General features: G+C 44.1%; 1 protein-coding gene across 3 annotated transcripts in view; it reads right to left on the bottom strand.

Moving 5' to 3' along the window:
* The window catches only part of LOC121571167 (protein AF-9), a 59,258-nt gene that overhangs the window by 10,059 nt on the left and 22,157 nt on the right, over positions 1-27,042 (bottom strand). For 2 of the 3 annotated variants that reach the window (XM_041882504.1, XM_041882502.1), the window contains exons 3-7: positions 16,594-16,676; positions 16,144-16,287; positions 15,113-15,151; positions 13,837-13,983; positions 2,503-3,117 (exon numbers count right to left, since the gene is read on the bottom strand). In XM_041882504.1, the coding sequence (XP_041738438.1) occupies positions 2,503-3,117; positions 13,837-13,983; positions 15,113-15,151; positions 16,144-16,287; positions 16,594-16,676 (1,028 nt within the window). The remainder of the gene's footprint in view (positions 1-2,502; positions 3,118-13,836; positions 13,984-15,112; positions 15,152-16,143; positions 16,288-16,593; positions 16,677-27,042) is intronic. The other variant, XM_041882503.1, reaches the window with a different exon arrangement.

Below are 27,042 nucleotides of genomic sequence, written 5' to 3'. Positions count from 1 at the left end.
AGGTACAGACACACACAGACAGAGAGCCACAGACAGAGCCACAGACAGAGAGGTCAAAAGGCAGGGAAACTTCAATGGCCGTCAACTTAGACAACAAACATGCAGCTGGTCCTATTGGTTTATGGGTCCAGGCTTCTTCAGTGCGTCGTAAATCTCACCGCCACTCTGCTTTAGGGGCTTTTGTCTTGCCTTGCTCAAAGCCACCAAAGCAGCCCTCTTAAAGGACAATAAACAGGACTTTAGTATTAGTTTGCTCCAATCAATCTGCCCTCTCTTCTCTTTCAGAGGGTACCAAAGTGCGAGACAGGCACAAGATGAACATCGCTGGACTTGGCCAAAACGTCAGTTAATTTGCTCTCGATTCAGCAGGAGGTTGAGAAAACAAGGTAGTTTCGATGTGAATTAAGGTGCTGTGCGCTTTCAGTTTGGTCGTGTAGTAGGTCAATCTAACACAAACTACTTTTAACTTGCGGACGTGTAGCACTCCACAAACACAAAACCAGCCGCAAACTACCACTGTTTCTCTGAAAAAGGATCAGGACAGCATGGAACATGTGAAGTGTACACTTCCTACACATTTCGTATAGATCTTGCTACTACTCCCTCCCTCTTTCCTCCACTTTGGTGGTTCCTTGTTTTCCCCAGGCCTACACAGCATGGCAGAAGCCCAGATCAAATGAAGGCTCACATTAGGCGTGAGTAGGGCTAGCCAGGATTGGGCCACCAGGGTCATCACGGCAGCCCGTGGAGAGCACTGAGCACCTGGCATTTGTCTCCACTAGCCCTGCACCCACCCCACGTCCGATTTAAGACCAGTACTGTAGGGTAAATCCCCACCACCATCACACACACACACACAACTCCTTCATCCCCCACCAACACCACCCCATGGACACATTTGGCTTTAGGTTGCAATGCCTCTGCTGGTTCTGGCAGGGAAATGGCTAAGGGAGATTAGCGCCTGTGTGTGTGTTATGTATTTGGAGTGGGGCCGGTGAACACGCCTGGGCATGAAAGAGAACAGTTGAAAGCAAACAGAGAAAGACAATGAGATGCTTTCTGCCATAAATGCAGAATGTTTACCCCCTTTTTCCTTCTTTCTATAAGGCAAAAGAGGAACTCTTGGCTATTCATGGCGTCCTTTTCCCATTCTCCTTGGGTGTTGTAAAACCCAGCTTGCTTTTCTGCTAATAAAACAGTCCCCGCTTTGTGTTGAGTTTCAAACTGAACGCGTGAGGAGCTGGCAACCCTCTGAAAGACCTACTGATTTATCTCAAGGTTTAAATAAGAGGCAGGAGTCGTGTCCGAAATCTGGCTTGTCTACTACTTACTTAAACTGCATACTGTGTACTAATCATACTACATACTATTTAGAACATACTGTTATATAAAAACTAATGCAGTAAACAACAAATATCAGCATACTAGTCTCATCCTACTGAGAATGTGTCATCTAATGCACAATTGCGTTGATTCCCACCATTCGTTCATTTTGGAACAGCGAGTCCCTCAGCTGATTATCAGCTCAATTGTGTGCAGCGATTTCTACTAGATGAAAAGCCGAAATGAGTATGACATCCTGGCATTTAAAGGCATACATTTTCAAAATGTCATCTTCATCAGCAACATGACGCTTAAAAAAAGAACTAGACTGTAGATCTTTAATTTTATGCGTAGAGTAGCAAATTGTCAGCAGTTACGCGACTGCATCCTGTAGAACAACATTCTAAACCTGCAAACATTATTGCCGGTTGGCATGGGCAGCTTTTTGGGCTTTGTCAAAACGGAGCACTGGGTGGGAAATTCATGGAGATGGGGTGGTGGTGGTTTAGGAGGTATCCAATTCCTGTTACCATCATCCAAACAAAAGCAGCCCATCTGCAGCTGAACACCCACCATGTTTATTGGCCACCCCCTTACCCCCCTTCTGCCCAGACCTCCATTACCGGGATTCCCTTGGACTCCGTCATTTGATGTTTACAGCCTGGGCATGCGGAGGATGAGACTGACCAACAGAACAGGCTCCCTCTTAAAACCAGAGGATTCAATAAGCCTCCTCCTGCACCTGGCAGAACCTCTATTCTCCTTCCTAATAGTAAACAGTCCAGTAATCTCTATGGGCATGCTGATCTGGTAATGTGTAAAAGCGATTGCTTGTTGTTCCTGAATGTGAAGCCGTAACAGTAGCAGAAAGCAATGGAACAATTCATCGATCCATTAATGTCATTGATTGCTCAAAAAGTACACCTGGTTTCCGAGATCTACATCTGGTCTTCACCACTCACTGATTAGAAGGAAGGGATGAAAACCATCAGACACTGGCCACCGAGGACTGGAATTACTCATCCCTGAAATCAATCCTTTTTTAAACTAAAATAATTGTAGGAGCTACAAAGTAGAGCCCAGAAGACATTAAAGTATAATTCAACACTTGCTTCCAATGTGGTCAAGCCAGACCGCACCAACCAACAAAAACACGAAGTACACAAAGGCTTCACTCACGTCTGATTTGGTGGACATATTGTCCTCCATGTCAGAGTAGTTGGCGTCCATCAGCTCCGGGAACGGCGGCAGCGTCGACGCCTTTCTGCGCTCCCCGAGCACCTCGCGGCCGTCCACCCGCAGTTTAGCGGGCTGCACCTGGGATTTGTCCTTCAGCAGTTTCTTATCCGAGTGGTGGGACTGGGCGTGCGACAGGGACGAGCCCCCTGATGGTTTTAATGACAATTCCGAGAAGCTTTTCTTGCGCTTTTTGGTCACGTGGTCCTCGCAGTCAGTGATGGACAGTCGTTTGTTAGTCCCCGCCCCAGACCCGGCCCCGTGCGAGTAGCTCCCGTCCTGCCGGTGCTCCTTGGACATGGCCTTGGGCTCCTTGAAGCCCATCTTGGGGATGGGGGGGTTGTCCCGAAGAAGAGGCTGGTTCTCTTTGGGTTTCTTGGAGAAATCTTTGGAGGCTTTGCTGGGTTCCCTGCCACAGTCTCTGAAGGCACTTTTGGTCTCTTTCGAAGGCTTGTCCTTGTGGTCCTTGGAGGGTTTGTGCAGCTTGGATGAGCTACTACTGTTGGTGGTGGTGGTAGTGGTGGTAGTGAGGAGGGCGCCAGTTCCTTTGGAGCTGTCCTGCGGAAAAAAACACAACAAGCCAAAGATTAGTTCTCAATGTATTTAGATAACTTGATGATAGGCTCCTATAGATGGTCTATCAAATTTGACTCTTGATTTGCAACAACTTGCTTGAGTTCAGTTTTGAGCTACCTTTAGGTTTGGTGGATAGTTGAACATTTTATTGATAGTTAGTGAAACATCTTAAACCATTTGGATTACATACAACATTACATAAGCTTTGTAAATAATGAAAGGTTAGTTCAGCCCTAACTAATGCACTGGCAAGAGGGAAGATGATGAATGGAGAAATCCCACTTCAGGGTCAGTGGACACGACGGGGCAAACACCTAATTAGTCTGACACGCTGGCGATTAGCAACAACGTGGGTCAAAAAGCTTGGCTAATAGTAACTCCCTGGATCCAGAGCAGATGGTAGGGGCCTAAAAGTTACTTCTTGACCTCAATGCCTTTTGTATATACACAGTGCCTTCAGAACTTTTTCCACATCTTGTTGTGTTACAGCATGAATTTAAAATGGATTAAATTAAGATTTGTGTCACTGGCCTACACACAATAACCCCACAATGTCAAAGTGGAATTATGTTTTTATACATTTTTACTAATTAATTAAAAATGAAAAGCTGAAATGTCGAGTCAATAAGTATTCAACCCCTTTGTTACGGCAAGCCTAGAATTCAGGAGTAAAAATGTGCTTAAAAGTCACATAAGTTGCATGGACTTACTGTGTGCAATAAGTGTTTAACATGATTTTTGAATGACTACCTCATCGCTGTACCCCACACATACAATTATCTGTAAGGTCCCTCAGTTGAGCAGTGAATTTCAAACTGATTCAAACACAAAGACCAGGGAGGTTTTCCAATGCCTTGTAAAAGAAGGGCACCTATTGGTAATGGGTAAAAATAAAAAAGCAGACATTGAATATCCCTTTGAGCATGGTGAAGCTATTAATTACACTTTGGGTGGTGTATCAATACACCCAGTCACTACAAAGATACAGGCGTCCTTCCTAACTCAGTTGCCGGAGAGGAAGGAAACTTACCCAGAAAGACTCACAGCTGTAAATCGCTGCCAAAGGTGATTCTAACAAAAGTTTGGACACACCTACTCATTCAAGGGTTTTTCTTTATTTTTACTATTTTCTACATTGTAGAATAATAGTGAAGACATCAAAACTATGAAATAACACATATGGAATCATGTAGTAACCAAAAAAAGTGTTAAACAAATCAAAATATATTTGCGATGAGATTCTTCAAAGTTTGCCTTGATGACAGCTTGGCACACTATTGGCATTCTCTCAACCAGCTTCATGAGGTCATCACCTGGAATGCATTTCAATTAACAGGTGTGCCTTTTGGAAGTGTTACTGAATTTTGTTCCTTCTTAATGCCTTTGAGCCAATCAGTTGTGTTGTGACAAGGTAGGGGGGGGTATACAAAAGATAGCCCTATTTGGTAAAAGACTAAGTCCATATTATGGCAAGAACAGCTCAAATAAGCAAAGAGAAACGACAGTCCATCATTACTTTAAGACATGAAGGTCAGTCAATCCGGAAAATGTCAAGAACTTTGAACGTTTCTTCAAGTGCAGTCGCAAAAACCATCAAGCACTGTGATGAAACTGGCTCTCATGAGGACTGCCACAGGAAAGGAAGACCCAGTTACTTCTACATTTACATTTACATTTTAGTCATTTAGCAGACGCTCTTATCCAGAGCGACTTAGTTATTATTTTTATTTTTTTCATACTGGCCCCCCATGGGAATCGAACCCACAACCCTGGCATTGCAAACGCCATGCTCTACCAACTGAGCTACATCTCTGCCGGCCATTCCCTCCCCTACCCTGGACAACGCTGGGCCAATTGTGCGCCGCCCCATGGGTCTCCCGGTCGCGGCCGGCTACGACAGAGCCTGGATTCGAACCAGGATCTCTAGTGGCACAGCTAGCACTGCGATGCCGTGCCTTAGACCACTGCGCAGGGGAGCATGTACAAAGCATGTAGAGGTCTGTAATTTTTTATCATAGGTACACTTCAACTGTGAGAAACGGAATCTAAAACAAAAATCCAGAAAATCACATTGTATGTAATTAATTTGCATTTTATTGCATGACATAAGTATTTGATCACCTACCAACCAGTAAGAATTCCGGCTCTCACAGACCTGTTAGTTTTTCTTTAAGAAGCCCTCCTGTTCTCCACTCATTACCTGTATTAACTGCACCCGTTTGAACTCGTTACCTGTATAAAAGACACCTGTCTACACACTCAATCATACAGACTCCAACCTCTCCACAATGGCCAAGACCAGAGAGCTGTGTAAGGACAACAGGGATAAAATTGTAGACCTGCACAAGGCTGGGATGGGCTACAGGACAATAGGCAAGCAGCTTGGTGAGAAGGCAACAACTGTTGGCGCAATTATTAGAAAATGGAAGAAGTTCAAGATGACGGTCAATCACCCTCGGTCTGGGGCTCCATGCAAGATCTCACCTCGTGGGGCATCAATGATCATGAGGAAGGTGAGGGATCAGCCCAGAACTACACGGCAGGACCTGTTCAATGACCTAAAGAGAGCTGGGACCACAGTCTCAAAGAAAACCATTAGTAACACACTACGCCGTCATGGATTAAAATCCTGCAGCGCACGCAAGGTCCCCCTGCTCAAGCCAGCGCATGTCCAGGCCCGTCTGAAGTTTGCCAATGACCATCTGGATGATCCAGAGGAGGAATGGGAGTAGGTCATGTGGTCTGATGAGACAAAAATAGAGCTTTTTGGTCTAAACTCCACTCGCCGTGTTTGGAGGAAGAAGAAGGATGAGTACAACCCCAAGAACACCATCCCAACCGTGAAGCATGCATGCAAAGGGGACAGGACGACTGCACCGTATTGCGGGGAGGATGGATGGGGCCATGTATCGTGAGATCTTGACCAACAACCTCCTTCCCTCAGTATTTTTTTTTTTTTTTTCACCTTTATTTAACCAGGTAAGCCAGTTGAGAACAGGTTCTCATTTACAACTGCGACCTGGCCAAGATAAAGCAAAGTAGTGCAATAAAAACAACACAGAGTTACATATGGGGTAAAAAAACAAAGTCAGAAATACAACAGAAAATATATATACAGTGTGTGCAAATGTAGCAAGTTATGGAGGTAAGGCAATAAATAGGCTATAGTGCAGAATAATTACAATAGTATTAACACTGGAATGCTAGATGTGCAAGAGATGATGTGCAAATAGAGATACTGGGGTGCAAAAGAGCAAAATAAATAACAATATAGGGATGAGGTAGTTGGGTGGGCTAATTTCAGATGGGCTGTGTACAGGTGCAGTGATCGGTAAGGTGCTCTGACAACTGATGCTTAAAGTTATTGAGGGAGATAAGAGTCTCCAGCTTCAGAGATTTTTGCAATTCGTTCCAGTCATTGGCAGCAGAGAACTGGAAGGAATGGCGGCCAAAGGAGGTGTTGGCTTTGGGAATGACCAGTGAGATATACCTGCTGGAGCGCAGACTACGGGTGGGTGCTGCTATGGTGACCAATGAGCTAAGATAAGGCGGGATTTGCCTAGCAGTGATTTATAGATGGCCTGGAGCCAGTGGGTTTGACGACGAACATGTAGTGAGGACCAGCCAACAAGAGCGTACAGGTCACAGTGGTGGGTAGTGTATGGGGCTTTGGAGACAAAACGGATGGCACTGTGATAGACTACATCCAATTTGCTGAGTAGAGTGTTGGAGGCTATTTTGTAAATGACATCGCCGAAGTCAAGGATCGGTAGGATAGTCAGTTTTACGAGGGCATGTTTGGCAGCATGAGTGAAGGAGGCTTTGTTGCGAAATAGGAAGCCGATTCTAGATTTAACTTTGGATTGGAGATTCTTTATGTGAGTCTGGAAGTTGAGTTTACAGTCTAACCAGACACCTAGATATTTGTAGTTGTCCACATACTCTAGGTCAGACCCGTCGAGAGTGGTGATTCTAGTCGGGTGGGCGGGTGCTAGCAGCGTTCGATTGAAAAGCATGCATTTAGTTTTACTAGTGTTTAAGAGCAGTTGAAGGCTACTGAAGGATTGTTGTATGGCATTGAAGCTCGTTTGGAGGTTTGTTAACACAGTGTCCAATGAAGGGCCAGATGTATACAAAATTGTGTCGTCTGCGTAGAGGTGGATCTGAGAGTCACCAGCAGCAAGAGCGACATCATTGATATACACGGAGAAAAGTGTCGGCCCAAGAATTGAACCCTGTGGCACCCCCATAGAGACTGCCATAGGTCCAGACAACAGGCCCTCCGATTTGACACACTGAACTCTATCTGAGAAGTAGTTGGTGAACCAGGCGAGGCAGTCATTTGAGAAACCAAGGCTATTTAGTCTGCCAATAAGAATGCGGTGGTTGACAGAGTCGAAAGCCTTGGCCAGGTCGATGAAGACGGCTGCACAGTACTGTCTATTATCAATCGTGGTTATAATATCGTTTAGGACCTTGAGCGTGGCTGAAGTGCACCCGTGACCAGCTCGAAACCGGATTGCATAGCGGAGAAGGTACGGTGGTATTCGAAATGGTCGGTGATCTGTTTGTTAACTTGGCTTTCGAATACTTTCGAAAGGCAGGGCAGGATGGATATAGGTCTGTAGCAGTTTGGATCTAGAGTGTCACCCCCTTTGAAGAGGGGGATGACCGCGGCAGCTTTCCAATCTCTGGGGATCTCAGACGTTATGAAAGAGAGGTTGAACAGACTAGTAATAGGGGTTGCGACAATTTCGGCGGCTAGTTTTAGAAAGAAAGGGTCCAGATTGTCTAGCCCAGCTGATTTGTAGGGGTCCAGATTTTGCAGCGCTTTCAAAACATCAGCTGTCTGAATTTGTGTGAAGGAGAAGCGGGGGGCATGGGCAAGTTGCAGCAGAGGGTGCAGAGTTGGTGGCCGGGTTAGTGGTAGCCAGATGGAAAGCATGGCCAGCTGTAGCAAAATGCTTGTTGAAATTCTCGATTATTGTAGATTTATCGGTGGTGATAGTGTTTCCTAGCCTCAGTGCAGTGGGCAGCTGGGAGGAAGTGCTCTTATTCTCCATGGACTTTACAGTGTCCCAAAACTTTTTGGAGTTAGTGCTACAGGATGAAAATTTCTGTTTGAAAAAGTTAGCCTTTGCTTTCCTGACTGCTTGTGTATATTGGTTCCTAACTTCCCTGAAAAGTTGCATATCGCGGGGGCTATTTGATGCTAATGCTGTACGCCACAGGATGTTTTTGTGCTGGTCAAGGGCAGTCAAGTCTGAGGAGAACCAGGGGCTATATCGGTTCTTAGTTCTGTATTTTTGAATGGGGCATGTTTATTTAAGATTGAGAGGAAATTACTTTTAAGGAACAACCAGGCATCCTCTACTGACGGAATGAGATCTATATCCATCCAGGATACCTGGGCCAGGTCAATTAGGAAGGCCTCCTCGCTAAAGTGTTTTAGGGAGCGTTTGACAGTGATGAGGGGTGGTCGTTTGACCGCAGACCCGTTACGGACGCAGGCAATAAGGCAGTGATCGCTGAGATCCTGGTTGAAGACAGCTGAGGTGTATTTAGAGGGTATGTTAGTCAGGATGATATCTATGAGGGTACCCATGTTTAAGGATTTAGGGTTGTACCTGGTAGGTTCGTTGATAATTTGCGTGAGGTTGAGGGCATCTAGCTTGGATTGTAGGATGGCTGGGGTATTAAGCATATCCCAATTTAGGTCACCAAGCAGTACAAACTCTGAGGATAAATGGGGGCAATCAATTCACATATGGTGTCCAGGGCACAGCTGGGGGCTGAGGGGGTCTGTAGCAAGCGGCAACAGTGAGAGACTTATTTCTGGAAAGGTGGATTTTTAGAAGTAGAAGCTCAAACTGTTTGGGCACAGACCTGGATAGTATGATAGAGCTCTGCAGGCTATCTCTACAGTAGATTGCAACTCCACCCCCTTTGGCAGTTCTATCTAGACGGAAAATGTTATAGTTGGGGATGGAAATTTCAGAATTTTTGGTGGCCTTCCTGAGCCAGGATTCAGACACTGCTAGAACATCAGGGTTGGCAGAGTGTGCTAACGCAGTGAATAACTCAAACTTAGGAAGTAGACTTCTGATATTTATGTGCAAGAAACCAAGACTTTTGCGATTACAGAAGTCATCAAATGATAGCGCCTGGGGAGTAGGAGTGATACTGAGGGCTGCAGGGCCTGGGTTAGCCTCTACATCACCAGAGGAACAGAGGAGGACTAGAATAAGGATATGGCTAAAGGCTTTAAGAACTGGTCTTCTAGTGCGTTGGGTACATAGAATAAAGGGGGGCAGATTTCCGGGTGTTATAGAAAAGATTCAGGGCATTATGTACAGACAAGGATATGGAAGGATATGAGTAAAGTGGAGGTAAACCTAAGCGTTGGGTAACAATGAAAGAGATAGTATCTCTAGAGGCATCAATTGAGTCGGTCTCTGAGTGTATGGGCGGAGGGACAAAGGAGCTAACTAAGGCAGGTTTAGCTAGGCTGGGGGGTCTACAGTGATATAGTACAATTAGAAATAACCGAAACAACAATAAACTAACCATGTTTGGGCTGAGGCTAAACATAAACAGGATGTAGTACCGTAAAAGGAACAGTCCAGCAGATATCAGCTGTATAGCTGAGTTATCATAAGGTCCGGTGGTGAAGCGCTAGTGAGTAAGAGGCCACGGCTAGCGTGTGCTACGTCCGTTTTGTTGTAGCCAGCTGGTAGCGATGAATCCGGAGTTAAAGGTCCAGTGAATTCAGTGATTCCGGCGGAAAAACTGATATGTTCTGGGTCGATAACGCGCTGTGCAGACTGGCCGAATATCCGGTGATCAATGTCCAGTGATTAAAAATTAATCCAGCGGAAAAAAATCCAATATTCTGGGTGCAACACCGCTAGCTGTGGCTAATAGCAAGTAGCTAGTTCAGTAGCTAGTTCAGTTTAGTGAGTAAGAGGCCACGGATAACGTGTGCTAACGGGCCAGGGCTAGCAGATGGATGGAATCTTCGTGGTTAACGTCGTAACCACATCAGACGATTTCGTCGGCAGACCAGTCGTGTAGGATCGGCGGGGGCTCCGTGTCAACACTAGGTGGTCCCGTCCGGTTGATAGAGAGGTAGATAGCCGGGAGATGGGCCTAGCTCGGGATGATTAGCCAGACCACAGCGTCCGTTTTGTTGTTGTTGTAGCCAGCTGGTAGCGATGAATCCGGAGTTAAAGGTCCAGAGAATCAGTGATTCCGGCAGAAAAACTGATATGTTCTGGGTCGATAACGCGCTGTGCAGACTGGCCGAATATCCGGTGATCAATGTCCAGTGATTAAAATTAATCCCGCGGAAAAAATCCAATGATCTGGGTGAAACACCGCTAGCTGTGGCTAATAGCAAGTAGCTAGTTAGCTGGCTAGCTAGTTTCAACTGGAGATTCTAGATTCTAGATAAAAGGTAAGTCAATAATAGAATCCGTTCCACATTGAGTGAGGCGGGTTGCAGGAAAGTATATTTTGTAGAAGGATGAAAAGTCTGATAGGGAAATATGTACGAAAAATACAAAAAAAACAGGGTATTTACAGGCTATTTACAGACACACGACAGAAACAGGACTGCACTACTTCGCCATCTTGGATTACAACGTAAGAGCATTGAAGATGGGTCGTGGCTGGGTCTTCCAGCATGACAACGACCCGAAACACACAGCCAGGGCAACTATGGAGTGGCTCCGTAAGAAGCATCTCAAGGTCCTGGAGTGGCCTAGCCAGTCTCCAGACCTGAACCCAATAGAAAATCTTTGGAGGGAGCTGAAAGTCTCTATTGCCCAGCGACAGCCCCGAAACCTGAAGGATCTGGAGAAGGTCTGTATGGAGGAGTGGGCCAAAATCCCTGCTGCAGTGTGTGCAAACCTGGTCAAGACCTACAGGAAACGTATGATCTCTGTAATTGCAAACAAAGGTTTCTGTACCAAATATTAAGTTCTGCTTTTCTGATGTATCAAATACATATGTCATGCAATAAAATGCAAATTAATTACTTAAAAATCATACAATGTGATTTTCTGGATTTTTGTTTTAGATTCCGTCTCTCACAGTTTAAGTGTACCTATGATAAAAAATGACAGACCTCTACATGCTTTGTAAGTAGGAAAACCTGCAAAATCGGCAGTGTATCAAATACTTGTTCTCCCCACTGTATGTGGGAACTTCTTCAAGACTGTTGGAAAAGCATTTCTCATGAAGCTGGTTGAGAGAATGCCAAGAGTGTGGTGAAAAGCTGTCATCAAGGCAAAGGGTGGCTGTTTTGAAGAATCTAAAATATATTTTGATTAACACTTTTTTGGTTACTACATGATTCAATGTGTTAACAGTTGTCTTTACTACTATTCTACCATGTAGAAAATAGTCAAAATAAAAACCCTTGAACGAGTAGGTGTCCAAACCTACATTTATTTTCAACAAATGTGCAAAAATGTCTATTATATGGTATTGTGTGCAGAAGAGTGAGAAAAAAATAACAATTGAATCCATTTTGAATTCAGGCTGTAACACAACAAAATGTGGAATAAGTCAAGGGGTTTGAATACTTTCTGAAGGCACTGTACGTACCACTGAAATTAGTCTAGAGTCTAGACTGTTGACTATATATTCCAGGGAAATGGTTAGGGATAATGCAATTAGAGGTTTGCCACTTCACAGTGAGATTTATTGGGGTCAATATCGAAAAATTACTCTACTGGGGACAATTTACTTGGCTTCTCGCATGGGGGGCTTGATTACAATGCTCAAATCTATACAACCCTGACAACTAAATGAGCAAAGACAATGTTAAGTCTGGTCATATCAAAGGAATCCTACTCATCAGTTTTCATTTAGAGAAAGCCCTTGTGCCACCGTGGGGCTCTGTACTGTTGTGTCAAAGAAGAGTCTATTCCGAAAAAAATTTAATAAAATAAAAAGGGTGATTCCAGTTTACTTGAGAAGAGAGCTGGGAACTTGTTTTGTCCAGAATGTGGGGGAAGGGAGGGAAGACTCAACAGCTGTAAGTGCGACCTTAAAAGTGGCGCGGACGGCGAGCAAACCTGGAGGTGGAAGAGAGTGCATTTCCTTTTCTCCAACTAAACGAGGCGTCCCCGTTTGTCCTGGGGTCACACCTTCTGGCCCACAGTCAATATTTCATAGATGCCTTAAAGCCATTATGCACGTCTAGACGGCAGGGGTGTGTTACGACCTGCCCAAACCCTTTTATTTTGTCTATCTGCTCCTGACCCCTTGACCTTTTGGACGTCTAGCTGCTAACCTGCTCACACAAAACTACTCAGTTTTAGACCAGTAAAAAGTGGAGATAAAGTGATGCTCTTCGCCAATAACAGCCCCAATCCTCCTGCCCTTCCCGATACCAAAATACTTTACATTTTTTATTTAACCTTTATTTAACTAGGCAAGTCAGTTAAGAACAAATTCTTATTTACAATGACGGCCTACCCGTTAGTAGGTGCAGGTTAGACTGGCACCTTAGTAGGTGCAGGTTAGACTGGCACCTTAGTAGGTGCAGGTTAGACTGGCACCTTAGTAGGTGCAGGTTAGACTGGCACGTTAGTAGGTGCTCCGAGTACATGTACACTTATAAAGGCCATGAAAGTGAATGGACTGAGCAATATCGAAGGTACCCTGTAAATGTACATGTAAATGGCTGCTGAATATCAAAAGGCTACAGTCCTGAGTGTATCACAGGATTCTTTGCATGTTAATACGATCTGCAGGCATTTGACTGTTCTAAAGATCTGTTCTTGCCAAGCACCAGCAAATACAGTCCATGTTACTTAAGTTGGTAACATTTAAATTGAGTATATGGATGTGTGCATTATGTACTTTACTAGTCTCCTTATAATAATGACCTGCTATTCAGCACTATGTACAGAGAATTTAACTGTCAAGGCAATTGACAAACAAACTTGTTCTTAACACCAGCAACTCCAAAACAGCACAATGACTCATGTGCAACAACTGAGTTTCAGCAGTTTTGTTTTGCCTATATAAATGCACTTACAGTAGAGTATAAAAAGGTAGACTGCCCATAGCAATCAGTAACACTTCAAAAAGCCATGTAGGGTACAAGTGAACCAGAGGGAGAGGAGACCACAGTAGGTGGGTTGCCATTGGACGTTAGTGGAAGTGTGTGTGTGTGTGTGTGACCCCTCTGCTCCATCAGTAATCCATCACACACTGTTTGGATTGGAAACCGTTTCCATGTGCAGCGCGCCTTTCGTAACCCGGCCCTTGCTGGAGTGGGCTCTGCCGGGCCGTGGTAAATGACACCATTTAAAGGGCCTAAAAATAACACTTAATGGAAGCAATATGCCAGTTATACCCCATATACATGTCGTTTCCATCCATGATTCTAAAATTGGTTCTCTGAGACTGCTAGAGAACAACTGCATCACAATGAAACACTGATACGTACCAAGCTTCAACAGGCTTTAAAACTAAAGTGACTTTTATATACTGCCTAATGGATACATTATGGCTGGTGCTATAACCGCTATCGGTAGCATACCTTGCGTAAGCCCAAGTCGAGCGTCTCTTGAAAATCCACAGACTTTAAATACCCTCAACATCTTTGAACCTAGCCAACTATGCAGGGATTAAGCTGGGAAGAGAGGGAGGAGGACGGGGAGACTGTTTAGCCCCGGGCTGTACCTGGAGACCGCCACTGACCTTTGACCCCGGGAAGGCCTTGCTCTTCTTAGCGTCAGAGAAGGTAAATGTCAGGGAGCTGCTGGGGAGGGTGGGCAGCTTGAGATGCTGGCCGAACAGAGATGTGGAGCCCTCCTGCATTACCATCACCTGGAAGTAAAACGGGGTCATTTAACCGACGCCTTCATCCAAAGTGACTTACAGATCATAGGTGACACCCATTTAATATATCATGTAGCAGATGAGGGAATCAAACCTACAACAGAAGCGACATAACAGTAATGACAATAATACACTACAATATAAAAGAGCAGAGAAATTAACAGAATTATATTGTCCTGATCAGCAGGTGTAAAACTCAGTTTTGTATTTTATTGTGCACTCACAGTCTGGGAGTGAAGAGCTTTATGAATCTATTTGAATAGAAAGTACTGCATCAATTGGACAGTTTCTTAATTCCTGCTTATAATAGTGGGTTCTGTGTGAAACTTAAGACCGCTTTTGTTTGGACAAAAACTTAAGGAAGGCTAACGTATTATCGTAGTGTTCTTGTCGATGCCAAGCGCAGTAAACCTAACATTTGAGCACTTTTCTTATTTTTTTTTACATTTGCACGTTATTCCTGGAATCCCACACAGACAGTCATTGCTTTGCATGGAATGACAGTGAGCACGCAAAGAAAATAGAACACAGCTGCTTCACTGTGGGTCTAAATTTGAGGGTGCATTTGTTTGCCGTGTCACTTCAACTATAGCAGCTGAGGGAAGAATAAACGTTTCATGTCTTGCCTAGCAGCAAGAGGTAAACAAAGGGTTAAAGCTACACTGTGAGAACATGCGGCCTGTTTCTCGGAAGCTCCAGTGCCCTGCAGTTGAAATGAGCTGCTGTGAGTCAGCACCAAAACAACTTAGTAAGCATTTCCTTTGATACAACTTTCCCCACCTTTTGATCTTTCCATTACCCTTCCTCCAATAGAAGTCCAATTATTTTAAGAGGGGGATAATGGAGCAAGGCGGGGGTGGGTTTCGCCTTAACAATGGTAGAGGAAACACTGGGTCAACAACATGCGGAAAGTCTCCGAAATAATAGAAGCTTGTCTAACTGTGCATATTGGATACAGGTCCCAAATTTCACTGTGGGTCATGCTAGAAGTCTATATTATCCGAGCCAGTCATTGCCAGTGAGAGTGTCATAGCATCGGGGAAGCTACAGTATCAACACATTCTTATGTGTAAATGTCTCAATTTGAAGAGAATGCTAGTTCACATAAAAGTCTTACTTTAGAGTCTTCCGAACTTCTTTTGTGAGGATCCCGTTGCTATGAAGGAAACACAAAAAGCATGTCAGTGTACACACAGCAATCAGCTGTATTGGACAAGTACTCAAAACGTCCAGTGGGCTGAACAAATGTCACTCTGGCAAACCAGTCACTCAAATAAAACCACGTCACAGTCAGTGCACATCTGTTGCCAATCTTATTCGTTTCCTCTGAAAAGGCATGTAGGCAGACCAATCTATGTTAAGGTGCATGTCGTGCTCAGCCATAAAGCATTGGTGTGTTCCTGGAATGAGCATGGCAGCTAAAAATATAAAACACAAATTCCATATGTTCCTGAAGCTATTGTCCGCTCTGAAAATGTTTTGAAATCTATTCTGAAATTGACATTCCTATGTGGCCACAGGCTTTCTGGAGGGCACTGGGAATAAAAATTTTAAATAAAAATTGTAAATAAAAAAGCACTTAGTTCCGGTCATAAAACATCATGACAGAGTGTCTGATAAGCCCTTTTGCCTGCTAACGGCAAGTCTGATGTGTGACCGACATGGATGATTATACCCTGATGAAGACAGCTTGTCTGTCGAAACGTTGGTTATTAGGATATTCAATTATTGGATCTGAGCTCCTAGAGTGTGCGGCTTTCCTTTTCTTTTTCGACATGGATTATACCTGGTGGCCAGCTAGGCCAAGGTTGTCACGTCACCTACGTTCCATTCAACTTCTGGATTGTCATTTAATCATTTACCTCTCCAGGAGGTGTTCATCTCAATAGCCTTAAGCATGGGTGGCCATACTGGATATTCGGAGCTTTGCTCCAGTCCTGCCCTCACACACATTATTCAGGTAATCAGTTGGTCCTGATGAGCAGATGATTACCTGAATCAGGTGTTCAAGCAGGGCTGGAGCAAGCCTGTATATCTAGTATCGCTACCCATGCTTAAGGCTATTAGGATAAACACCTGCTATTGAGATGCACCCCATGTCAAATGTTCCTCTCCCACCCTCCATCCTCCCCTCCGGTCTTGTCTTACCCCGCCGGCTTTGAGCAGCTTCCTGCGGAACTCCTCCGTGGGGTTGTTGAAGGTGAGCTTCTCGCAGCGCAGGTGATTGACAGGCGGGTGGCCGTCCAGGTGTAGGAACAGGTCGTAGTCGAAGCGCACTTTCTTAGGTTCTTCCTGAGAAGTGCAGTGGGACATCAGTAGGAACAAAAGAAAGGAGAGAAGTCAGTTGCGTACCAAAGTCCAAAATGGTAAACATTCATACAAAGGCAAAGACAAAGTTGTTAACCATATGTCATTTATAAAGATCTAGGCACATGGATTCCTCAATCTGCACTGACCACATTCAATGTGCAACATTTTTCAAACTACCAACATGGGATGATCATGGTAATCAATGGTACATGAATCTGGTTTTAAGCCATATGTTCACAGCTTGGGATCTTTAGTAAGCAATACGGGTCGAAACCTTGTTAAATGTACCTTATTTCTGAAGTAAACTTCAATGGGCAAGATGAAGCCTGCGTATCCAGACTCCTCCACTTTATAGGGTGGATCCTTGCACACTGAAATGAAGAGGGGGAGAAAATCAGCTTTTCACTCAACGCAGGCGTCACTTGTAAAGGTGTAACGTGTCCTAGGTAACAAACGCCATTGTGTGCATAGAGTCCCTCAAGGATATATCAAATATGTGCGGCGCTGTGTGTCCCTGTGTGCTCCCTCTCACCGATCTTCCACTGTTTCTAATGCGTCTGTCAATAAAGCCTTGAATAGGAAAGGTAGTGATTCTCCACTCTCCTTTAATAAAAAAAAAGGTAATGTGAATGTGATAACAGCAGCACCAAGTCTCAAGGTAGCAGTTCATTTCCTAGCATGGATCTTCATAATATAATAGGTATTTTACTGTGCATGTTCGTCAAGGCTACCTTCAGATTACAAACAGAAAGCCCTTTATGTGTGTACAAGACATTGGCACTAATGGGAATTGGAATCTGTTGCTGCCAGCCAGCAGCACTCGCTTACAACTCAACACTGCCAGTGCCAAGACACTACATGAAATGCAGCGCTCTCTCATGGGATCTCATTATAAAAACATGAAGACAATATCCGCCAATAATCTGACGCGAAGTCGATACCAGAAACCCTGGGCTTATATTAGATCTAAATACACATCCCAAAGCCTTGGATCCACCCAGCAGCACACCACGACACCCTTAGTTCCCATCAGGCTGATCAGGACAAACAACCTGCGCTTCAGGTCAGGTGACCCCCTCAGAGACACCCGTGTCATTCTCTACGTCCCAGGGGGCTTTGCAGCAAGACTGCCAATTAGTCTGCATGTGCAGTCAGTGTGTCTTTACTGATAGTAAGACACCTGAAAGGCAAATTGAAGAGAAACTACTAACTCCCTTTCACATCTTTCAGCTTTTGTTCGTCTTTACGGATTAGTATGAGCAGTATAACCATAGCCAGTACAGATTGGACATGTACTTAGTGCTTTATCAATGTACAATGGGCTCCTTTGCTCATTTCATTTGGAGGGGGTGGTACACTATAAGTTCAGTCAAACTGTCAAGGTCAGACAATAGTCTTCTAGAGGCAGTAAAATGTCAGGGCATGGCAGGGCACAGCATGACATGGACAACCAACAAGGATAAACAAAACAGGGGTTTTAAAATGACCGCATTCTCCACCAGTGTATGCCAACCATTCAAATGTGCCAAATCCCATAGAAACTAGAGAAAATGTCAAAATAAATACAAAAAACTATTGTCGGAATGGTCAAAACAGCACTCGTCCCCTACAGAGTCTTGGCTGGAAGTAGCCTAGTAGAGAGAGAAACAGAAAGCTAAGGAGCCAAACTGCAGCGACAGACAGGAAGCCAGTTGCTCACATTACACCAGCTCAGAGCTCCACCCCCTTCGGGGGGTTAGAATGACTGACGGCTTGGATGGCTAGACAGAGGTCGACTTCACCGCTGGGGTACGTGCTGCCCCAGAACCAATAACACTGAGCAAATATTGTGGGTTATGATTAATTGCGCGGTCAGGTCAGGTTCAACTACATGCGGCTAAAAGATTCCATTCACAGTAGCCAACCGGCCTTACTTATGAAGAACCTGGGTTGATGAGATGAGCTACACCACCCAGAAACATAGTGTAGGATAGTCTTGAGCAGTTCTCTTCTTTTACACATTTAGCCTCCAGCTTCTTTTCCCGTGTGGGGGTGAAGCAAGTGAAGAAGCAGGTTTGTGGACCTGTGAGACCGTCTGGAAGGTGGTTTCTCGAAGGGTTAGCTAGCGTCAACACCTGGTCTACCTCCTCATTGCCTAGGCAGGATCTCCCCCATCATTTAACACAGCAAAGCTAAACAATCCATCCACCACAGTCTTGAAATCCCCTACAGCCATTGGAAGCTGTAATGTACATTTTATTGATCAATCAACCAATGAAAAACCCACCTACTGCATTGCAGCAGTTGGGGTTTCTAACATGTCGAATCAAACCACTCTCTGTAGGCTTTGTTAAATCACCACAACCCCAATGTTTTGAAACTCTCATCAAGTCATTTAAAAATCACCCACTAAAAGTCTTACAGCTCCGACACACAACGACGACGAACCGCTAAAAGCAGTGGGTGGCCGTCCTATCGCTTGCTGTACTTGGCCTTCCATTATGGTGTACTTCCTCTCTAAGCCTATACCAGTAGACTTATCAGTATTTCGGTGCAGGATCCCTGTTGCAAGGTAAATCTCACGCGGCAACAAAACTGGACTGCAACCTGTGCAGTGTAGACCACCATTATAAGCAGTGTGCTTCTACAACATACTAGCAACACGTGACCCTAGAAGGAACTCATCAACTTGATGAGAAAGCCAATACATTGGCTATATTACCATTCCTGTGTGCCTCACTTTAGACAGGAAAGGGTGGGGGAGTTGGCTTTGCGGTACCATCTTGGCTACGTTTCCCTAGTCGAAGTTGAAAAGGTCACTGTACATGCGAAGGAGCGACTGGAAGAGCGAGGTGAACAATACACTCATTGACCTGTAACAGGAACTTTGCCAACGATTACAGCTAAGTTTTGGAAGGGAGAGCCTTTTTATTGAGCAGGCCCGAGGCACTCACTTTTTCCCCCCGCAGATCAAGCCGAGATGCCAATCATAGAACAATACCAGTCACAATGCATTTGCCCTTTCCCCAGAGACTGGGTTCTAATGAGCCAGAGTTGGATGACACAGAACTGAACTGTAAAAGAAAAAGGTTGGGAAAATAAAAGCTTCAAGAAAATATGTCTTGCGTCTTTCACCAACAGCTCCTTCCACTCATGAAATCTTTGATTTCCCTCTAAACCCCTGCCCTCCCCTATTTGCGCCCCTTCATCTTGTATGGTGAGCGTTTAACTTAACGTTCCCATACTGTATCGTACTTGGGATTAGAACCATCATCCAATTGAGTTCTAACAGATGCACTTAACATCTGATAAGATAACTATTAGAATACAGTTTATCCACTTAAACTATGCAAGACTTTACCCCAAGGCACTTCCAAGAGAAAGGTATTTTTTTTATTTTTTTATCTGTCAAGTCGATCTGTCAAAGCGGCTGAATAAAATGCTTTCAAAGAAGACATGCTGTCAAACTCAATATGGTACATTATACAGTAAAGGAGAGCTTTTATCTCAGACAGGGCCTCCGTCTGCCTAAGGCACAACAGAAAAGAGAGTCGCCTCCATTAATGGAACAGGTACATGCTGGTAAAAGATTTACACTTCATTCTTATACCGATACAAATCAATTCCATTTCAAGCTTCATTCAACAATGATAAAGCTTTGCAGTTAAAAAATCCAAGTCATTTTAAAGCTAGTCTTTAGTATGACCCTTTCAATTCGACGACATTTGGTCCGTGACTCAGCTGAAACACTGCATTATCCATGCCTCAGCAGCCTCGCCATTAAACAAACATAACAGGTGCACTAACTGTGTGTTGCATCGTTTAATTGGAACATCTAGATTCTAGTGTCTGAAAAAGGCCATCAAGCCACAGTGAATCATGTCAATTTTTTTTATTGAACGTCCCAGATGTGAGGTCTTAAATGACAGACCATGCTGTACTTATTTGGATCCCCATTGGCAGCTGCTACTCTTCCTGGGGTCCAAACAAGATTTAAACAACCACATCACAACAACAAAAAACTACGTCATACAACACATTATTACATCACTACTCTACCACTACATATCTACAATACAAAGTGTATAATACCACAATATTACATTGCAATGTATGTATGCAGAAAGGTCAAGCGGCTTCCCAACTGGAAGGAATGGCACAGAAAATATTTATTTTAGATGCCTCCAAGTCAACTTTTAAAAGGTCAGACTTTGAGGTTGTCATTCTTACGTGTCTCTTTTGAACTTGCTACGAGAAACAAGTGTTGACCAAAGCTTTGTTTCATGTGGCTACAAGTTATGCTTTGCTTAAAGGGTCCAAATGGTCATCTGCCAAATGGTGAACTCCCACTACAGAGACAAATGAAGTTGTGAAAAGGAACAACGATTATCTCCTAAAACAAACTTCAGTGGGTGGCGGAACAGCGAGTCTGCTTCCATCGAGACGATTTAGTAGTGGTGTGAGTTTCTCAACCTATGGAGAGTAATGATTAGACGCTCCGCAGGGGTGAGTCCTCAATCCGCTAATGAACATCCTCCCTCCAACACCGGTGTCATGGTGCCCCACACAGGGGCCAGTGGGGCCCCTGAGGAGAGGTCACCTGCTCCTCTTTGGACTAATCGAGTTAGCAAGGGACTCTAGACGCAGGGGGCCAGACGCTAAGCTCTTAGGATCAGCCAACACTGCAAAAAAGGTGTCATCCAGGATATCCCCTCGTCAAGCAAGGGCCACAAGGGCAACGGGTCCAAACAACAAAGGTGGAAGGTTATGGCCTTAAAGGAGTTGACTGAAGAGTGCAGACAGAATTGGGGGGAGTGTAGACCATGCAGTGGCCTTTGCGTGGTCAGGCCTTCATCAAATCTGCTCATTCATTTTCATGTGGCCGAGCTGCGGCTAACCTGAAATAACAAACCATTTACAAAATCGGTTTGCCGATAATTGGTCCCAGGCATGGACTACTTAATTACCACAGCCCCGATTCGCTCCTCTCCCCGTTTGCTCCTGCTCCAGCCTTCTTTCTTCTGCACTGTTGACCTATATGACTGACTGCACTGCAGACTGCTGTACAAGCCCACACGAGCAGCCCTCAGCCCTAGACTGATTACAGGAAAATCTAAGCATTTTTCATTAGGACTTCATGGCCACAACCTGAGTGTCTCTGTCCAATCAAAAAGGGAAGGGAAGTGGAATTTCACTATTGTGGTCCGAAAATAATAGGCATTAACATTAATCTAGGACTATGGGGAGTTTATCTATCATCATCTATGCTTGTATCAAACACCACTGTAATTCCTCAAGCAGTCGGCTACACAAATATCCGACAGTCATCAGCATGGTCAACCCTTGTCAAGTTTTCCTTCTAGTTTAAGCCAGTACTAGTGTAGTTTTGTCCACTATTTCAACCACTTGATTGACTACTACTTGTAGTTTTCACCACTACTACTATGTGACTTTGGGATTCTTGTTTGTAATGAAAAGCACTAACTACTACTAAGCACTAACAACTACTAAGCACTAACTACTACCACCACCAATCTTGACCTGGCAACTCATGCGTTAATCAAAGACATTTCAGCCAGTCACCCCCTGTTTCCTTCCTGACTCCTGTCGGTGCCCAACTCTTGTTTGTATAGGCAATTTGCTCCCGTTTGCCAACGTGGACGTTTGGATTAGTGGAGAGATGCTCAAAATGGCACACTCCTCTCACAAACAAAATGTAACGAGGAGAGGAGGGAAAACAAGAAAAGAGGGGGACAACCAGGGATGAGAGAACCAGGGATGAGAGCGCTTCCCCAAAGCACACCTCGCCATATGGGGGGTGGGGACTCAAACACAAAGGTGTAAATCCGCCTAGCACATGGGAAGACACCAAAGACCGGGAGGAGGTGGTGTCCCTGAAGCTTCAGGGTGTCATGGCTCAGGGGGGAGTACATGAACAATACAATCCTCGTAACCAAATCATAAACATCTGCCACTCAGATTCGCTGGACGACTTCCTCAAGCATCCCTTACAACATCAGAGCTGGGTGATATGGACAAAAATCCATATTGCGATAAAAATTGCCTGAATTGATGCTATAACGATAAATAGAGCGATAAGGCTTTTTTATTAGCCTTTAAACTACTACTACTAGTTTGATGGTTGTAGCCATCAATTGTACCATTAACAATCACCCATATTAGAAAACATATTTCATTTAAAATGTCACATTTCTCTAGTAGGCCTATAAGGCTACTTATCGTAATGAGCGATATCAGCAGAATGCATGCGATAAGTGATCAATGTCGATAATATTTTGGTTTATCGCCCCAGCTCTACATCATCACAAGTCACTCTTGCTGTTCTACCTGATTATAGCAAGGGCACTATCGGTGTGGGTAGAGAGTATTTTAAGGGCATGATGGTTGGATCTCTCATGAGAATAGGCTGGCCTACTCCATGACTACAGCATTAAAAAAAGTTTCCCTTCTGCCTTTCGGTTTCCCCTTTGGTTCCTGCACCTATACCCCATCCGGTTCCGAAACAGACCATTGATCTCTAGCCTAGATCTTGAAGGTGCAGCTTAAAGTCCCATACACCCCTCTCCTTACCTCTACTGATCCAAAACCGCTGAATGTGGGCGTACTGAATGATGATTCAACAGCCAGGCCAACGCTGATGTAAAAGGGGTGAACAGTGAACACATATAGGCAATATTCTCATTTACCAACCACAGCTGAGAGCACTGAGCGAAAACGCTCTCCAAAACACTAAGCTTAACAGTCCATGGCTGACCTCAAAATAAGCCCCAAACAAGGGCATTAGTTTTATCGTTTCAAGAATAGTTTAACAATATTGGAAAGACTTGTTCAATAACAACTATGATTATTATTCTCAAATAACTTCCATTCACAGCAAGACAATGCATTTAGAGTAAGGAAAACCACCAACACGTCGTTACGCTAACAATGGCATGTTACTGGCCAAACAGATTGGGTTAGTCAGTCTGCATTGGACCTGGAATGAACTAGGTATAGCCCCCCAAGCCGTTTTTCCAGGCCAATCCCCCTCTTAGATTTGTGGTCTCTCCCTGATGCCAGCAACCATCCCCGGTAATTGACCATTAGTGGCTGAGATGGTGAGGGGACACATTCCTTTATCCCAAAACCCCCAACCCAGCCCACCACATCGACCCCATCCCCAATCAACGAACGACGGCAAGAGGTTTACTAGAAACAGGGCGCTCACATCCCGTAATTGGCACCATACTAGGGTGATCAGTTGCTGGGTAGAATTACATTATGGTTCTAATTAAAAGGCCATTAATGGTGGCCGCGGTGACCAGTCTCACTTCCTTGCAAGGTGATTTAATTTCCTGTACAGTATTGTTTTCAGTGCACCTCACTGAGCGCCCCGGCTTGTAAAAGGTTTAAGAACACCAAATCCCCCCTCCGCCATATTTTACCCAGGGAGCCTTGCTGTCAGCGCACCAGCTGGCCGTTGGTGGTCGCTCCATCACTCTCCACGCCCCCTCAGCCTTCAAAGCACTCTCAGACCAGAGCCGCACAAGGTTGTTTCTTTCTTCAACCTCTGGCCCTCTCCAATTCACCGTCCCATTGACTTCCACATGTGTCCGGTTTCTTCAGAGCCAAATGCAGTGGGTTTCATACAACCACTGACCTTGATCCTGTATTGTCCCACTGTAATAGCCAAGGCATGATGGGAGATTTCATAAATATTTGTTTCACATAAAATCAGTGCTTTGAATTTTGTTACCATTTCCTCTAAAAGAATAGCCATCCATCCTGCAGCTTCCCTTCTACTACCAACTTTTTTGAAGGCAAAATTGACAGAGGTTAAAGGTATAGTTCACCAAATTACAAAATGACACATTGGTTTCCTTACCCTGACAGCAATCCATGCTTTGCTTTTATTCCTCTGGCACTGTTTCCAAATGCTAACGTTTTACCATTTGTCATTGGACCGATATTAGCATTTTTCACGCACCATGTCCGAATCATCTGAAAGTATCTAAAATTGATTGTGAAGCTCAAAGTCACTTGATGAGCAAAAATAATATCAAGGAAACTAAAGCTAAGCATGGATTGCTGTCATATCCTATAAGCAGTATATGGACAGTGTAAGGAAACCAATACATCATTTTGTAATTTGGGTTAACTATCCTTTAGTGGCGCAGGTTAACTCCTGAGTGGCGCAGTGGTCTAAGGCACTGCATCGCAGTGCTAACTGTGCCACTAGAGATCCTGGTTCGAATCCAGGCTCTGTCGCAGCCGGCCGCGACCGGGAGACTAATGGGCGGCGCACAATTGGCCCAGCGTCGTCTAGGGTAGGGGAGGGAATGGCCGGCAGGGATGTAGCTCAGTTGATAGAGCATGGCGTTTGCAACGCCAGGGTTGTGGGTTCGATTCCCACGGGGGGCCAGTATAAAAAAAAATGTAATCACTAACTGTAAGTCGCTCTGGATAAGAGCGTCTGCTAAATGACTAAAATGTAAATAAAATGTCTTTAAACTCTTCATCCCGAGGTTCCCCATATCCGGGGTACTCCTCCCGCAATCTCAAACAATGACGTAGTACAGTTTTTAAACATGTGTGAATACCTGAATGTTATACACTACTGGAACGAGAAGCGTCTCAACTGTGAATCTAGCTAAATTGTTGTTGCCCAAATGAAATAATATTCTGACTCCAAGCAAATATATAAGCATATAGCAAAACCAGTACTGTATTTTTAAACCGTGCATGCCCGTATATATTCGTAGACAGAACTTATTTTTCTCAACCTATCTACACAAACGATACACCATTCGAAAGATGCTACCTCACAGATTCCAACAGTGATAGTCGTGTTCCTCAATGACCAACACTCACTAAACTATTAATCAAAGAACGTCAATAACAAACATCATTTTTTTAAATCACAACAACAAACTGTGTCTTACCTTTGTTGTTTTTGTTACCAAAAGTAGTGTCTGATCGAATAAAACCACTTGAAAAGATACTCTAGTGTCTCTCTCTCATTCAGAGTCGATTTCAATGAGTTTACATCGTTTTACATGGCCAAGAATGTGTTTGAAGATGAAGTCAGTAGTTGGTTTCAATCACAACAGGCACTTTTGTCGCCATCTTCTGGATATATAATGCAATCCCAGTGGCTTGCATTTGTGCTAATCTAATTCTACTGATCCAGAGCTTTTGATCGAGGGGTCACGTCAAAATTGACCAACCGGTTGTTGAAATATGCGCACATCATTGTATCACATTAGTTGACTTGCTGTATTACGCAAGGTAACGCAGAGCACACAACAGCACTTGAATTTCGGATGGGAAAACGCAAAGTTTATAAAAATATGGCAGGCTCTAGTAAGAAATATACAGTTACAGAGGCGTTAGCAATTGAAACAGATGAAAGTTGGACTCCATGTATCCCCATTGACTCTGAATTGGACGATGAGGACCTGCTTAGACCGGACGAACAAGACCCCAAGATTATCGTGTCCAGGGCCCTACTCAAGCATCAGAAGAGTATGTAATCCCATTTTTATTTATTACTTCTAATGCTACTATTACTAATCTACTGTATGAGTACAAAACATACATTCTAAAATATCTATGAGTAACTGAAGCTCAACGTAAATTTGTGCTAGCTTAGCTTAGCTAGCTAGCTTAGTTTAGCTAGCTAGGTAGCTTAGCTTCAGTTACTCAAATATATATTTTGCTAGCTAGTCCCGCAAGGATCACAATCATGTGTTTATTGTATGATAACACTTTTATTGGCTAAATAGAGGCCCACACGCAAGTTTACTTACAATAGAATGCTATGTGTATTATTTCTTGTCACTGAATTATCACTTTAGTCAACACGTATAGAGGTCTGGGAGAACATTGGAAACAACATCAAAACAGTTGTATTTTGATGGAATGTACACATATAGTGATATGTTAGTGAAATTAAATGACTTTTGCTGTCTGGTACCTGATAAAAGTCAAATGGCACTGATGGTGCCCAAATGTCTCCATTTGGTAATCCGCCTAAACATACTTCAACCAAAACCCCTACAACTTTGGTTTACTTTACTTTAATTTGCATCAAACTTCACATAAGTACTCATCAAATATTGGGCTATGGTCCCATCGTGTTTAGGGGCTGCAGCTGCATAAGTCCAATAAAGCATTCCCTATAAAACCTGAAGTTACTTTCAGGCGGAATCAAAATCTCCCAATTTATGCTGTGTTCTAGCTTCATGTACTCTGACACAGTAATACCCACATTAATTATTTCACTTCAAGATACATCTCACATGTGTTACTTTTCTTTTGCTACCAATATTATGTTTATAGCCCTTGTCGTTTTGGAGATATACTCTATTCAATTTGGGCATGCATTTTCGAGGCAGGCACTTTAGCCAGGTGCCTAGTGATGAAGAGGTTAATGATGCATTACATGGAAGGATAACACAGCTATCAGGAAACCTGTTTGTCATCGCTGCCTCCATGCAGGCCTGATCTCTGGGGGACCCTGCCTTAGGATTACCCCCAAACTCCTCTGGACCAGGAAGTATTCCCCACTCCCCTTCAACTCCCTGGCCTTTACTCATTTGGATAAAAGTCAGTCCTCCACCCCCTCTCCTCCTCCGTGACCCAGAAACCGATAACTGGTCGCGGCGATGACAATTGGTTAGTAGGCGAACGGAAGAGTGTCCTCCCCCCTCCTCGATAGCCACCTTTCATCGAGGATAGTCATGTGTATGTATCCTA

Source organism: Coregonus clupeaformis, chromosome 8 (genome assembly GCF_020615455.1).
Source record: "Coregonus clupeaformis isolate EN_2021a chromosome 8, ASM2061545v1, whole genome shotgun sequence".
In the NCBI taxonomy this organism is placed as follows: domain Eukaryota; kingdom Metazoa; phylum Chordata; class Actinopteri; order Salmoniformes; family Salmonidae; genus Coregonus; species Coregonus clupeaformis.
The sequence above is the reverse complement of the archived record's forward strand: the minus strand, read 5'-3'. Positions and strand labels throughout refer to the sequence as shown.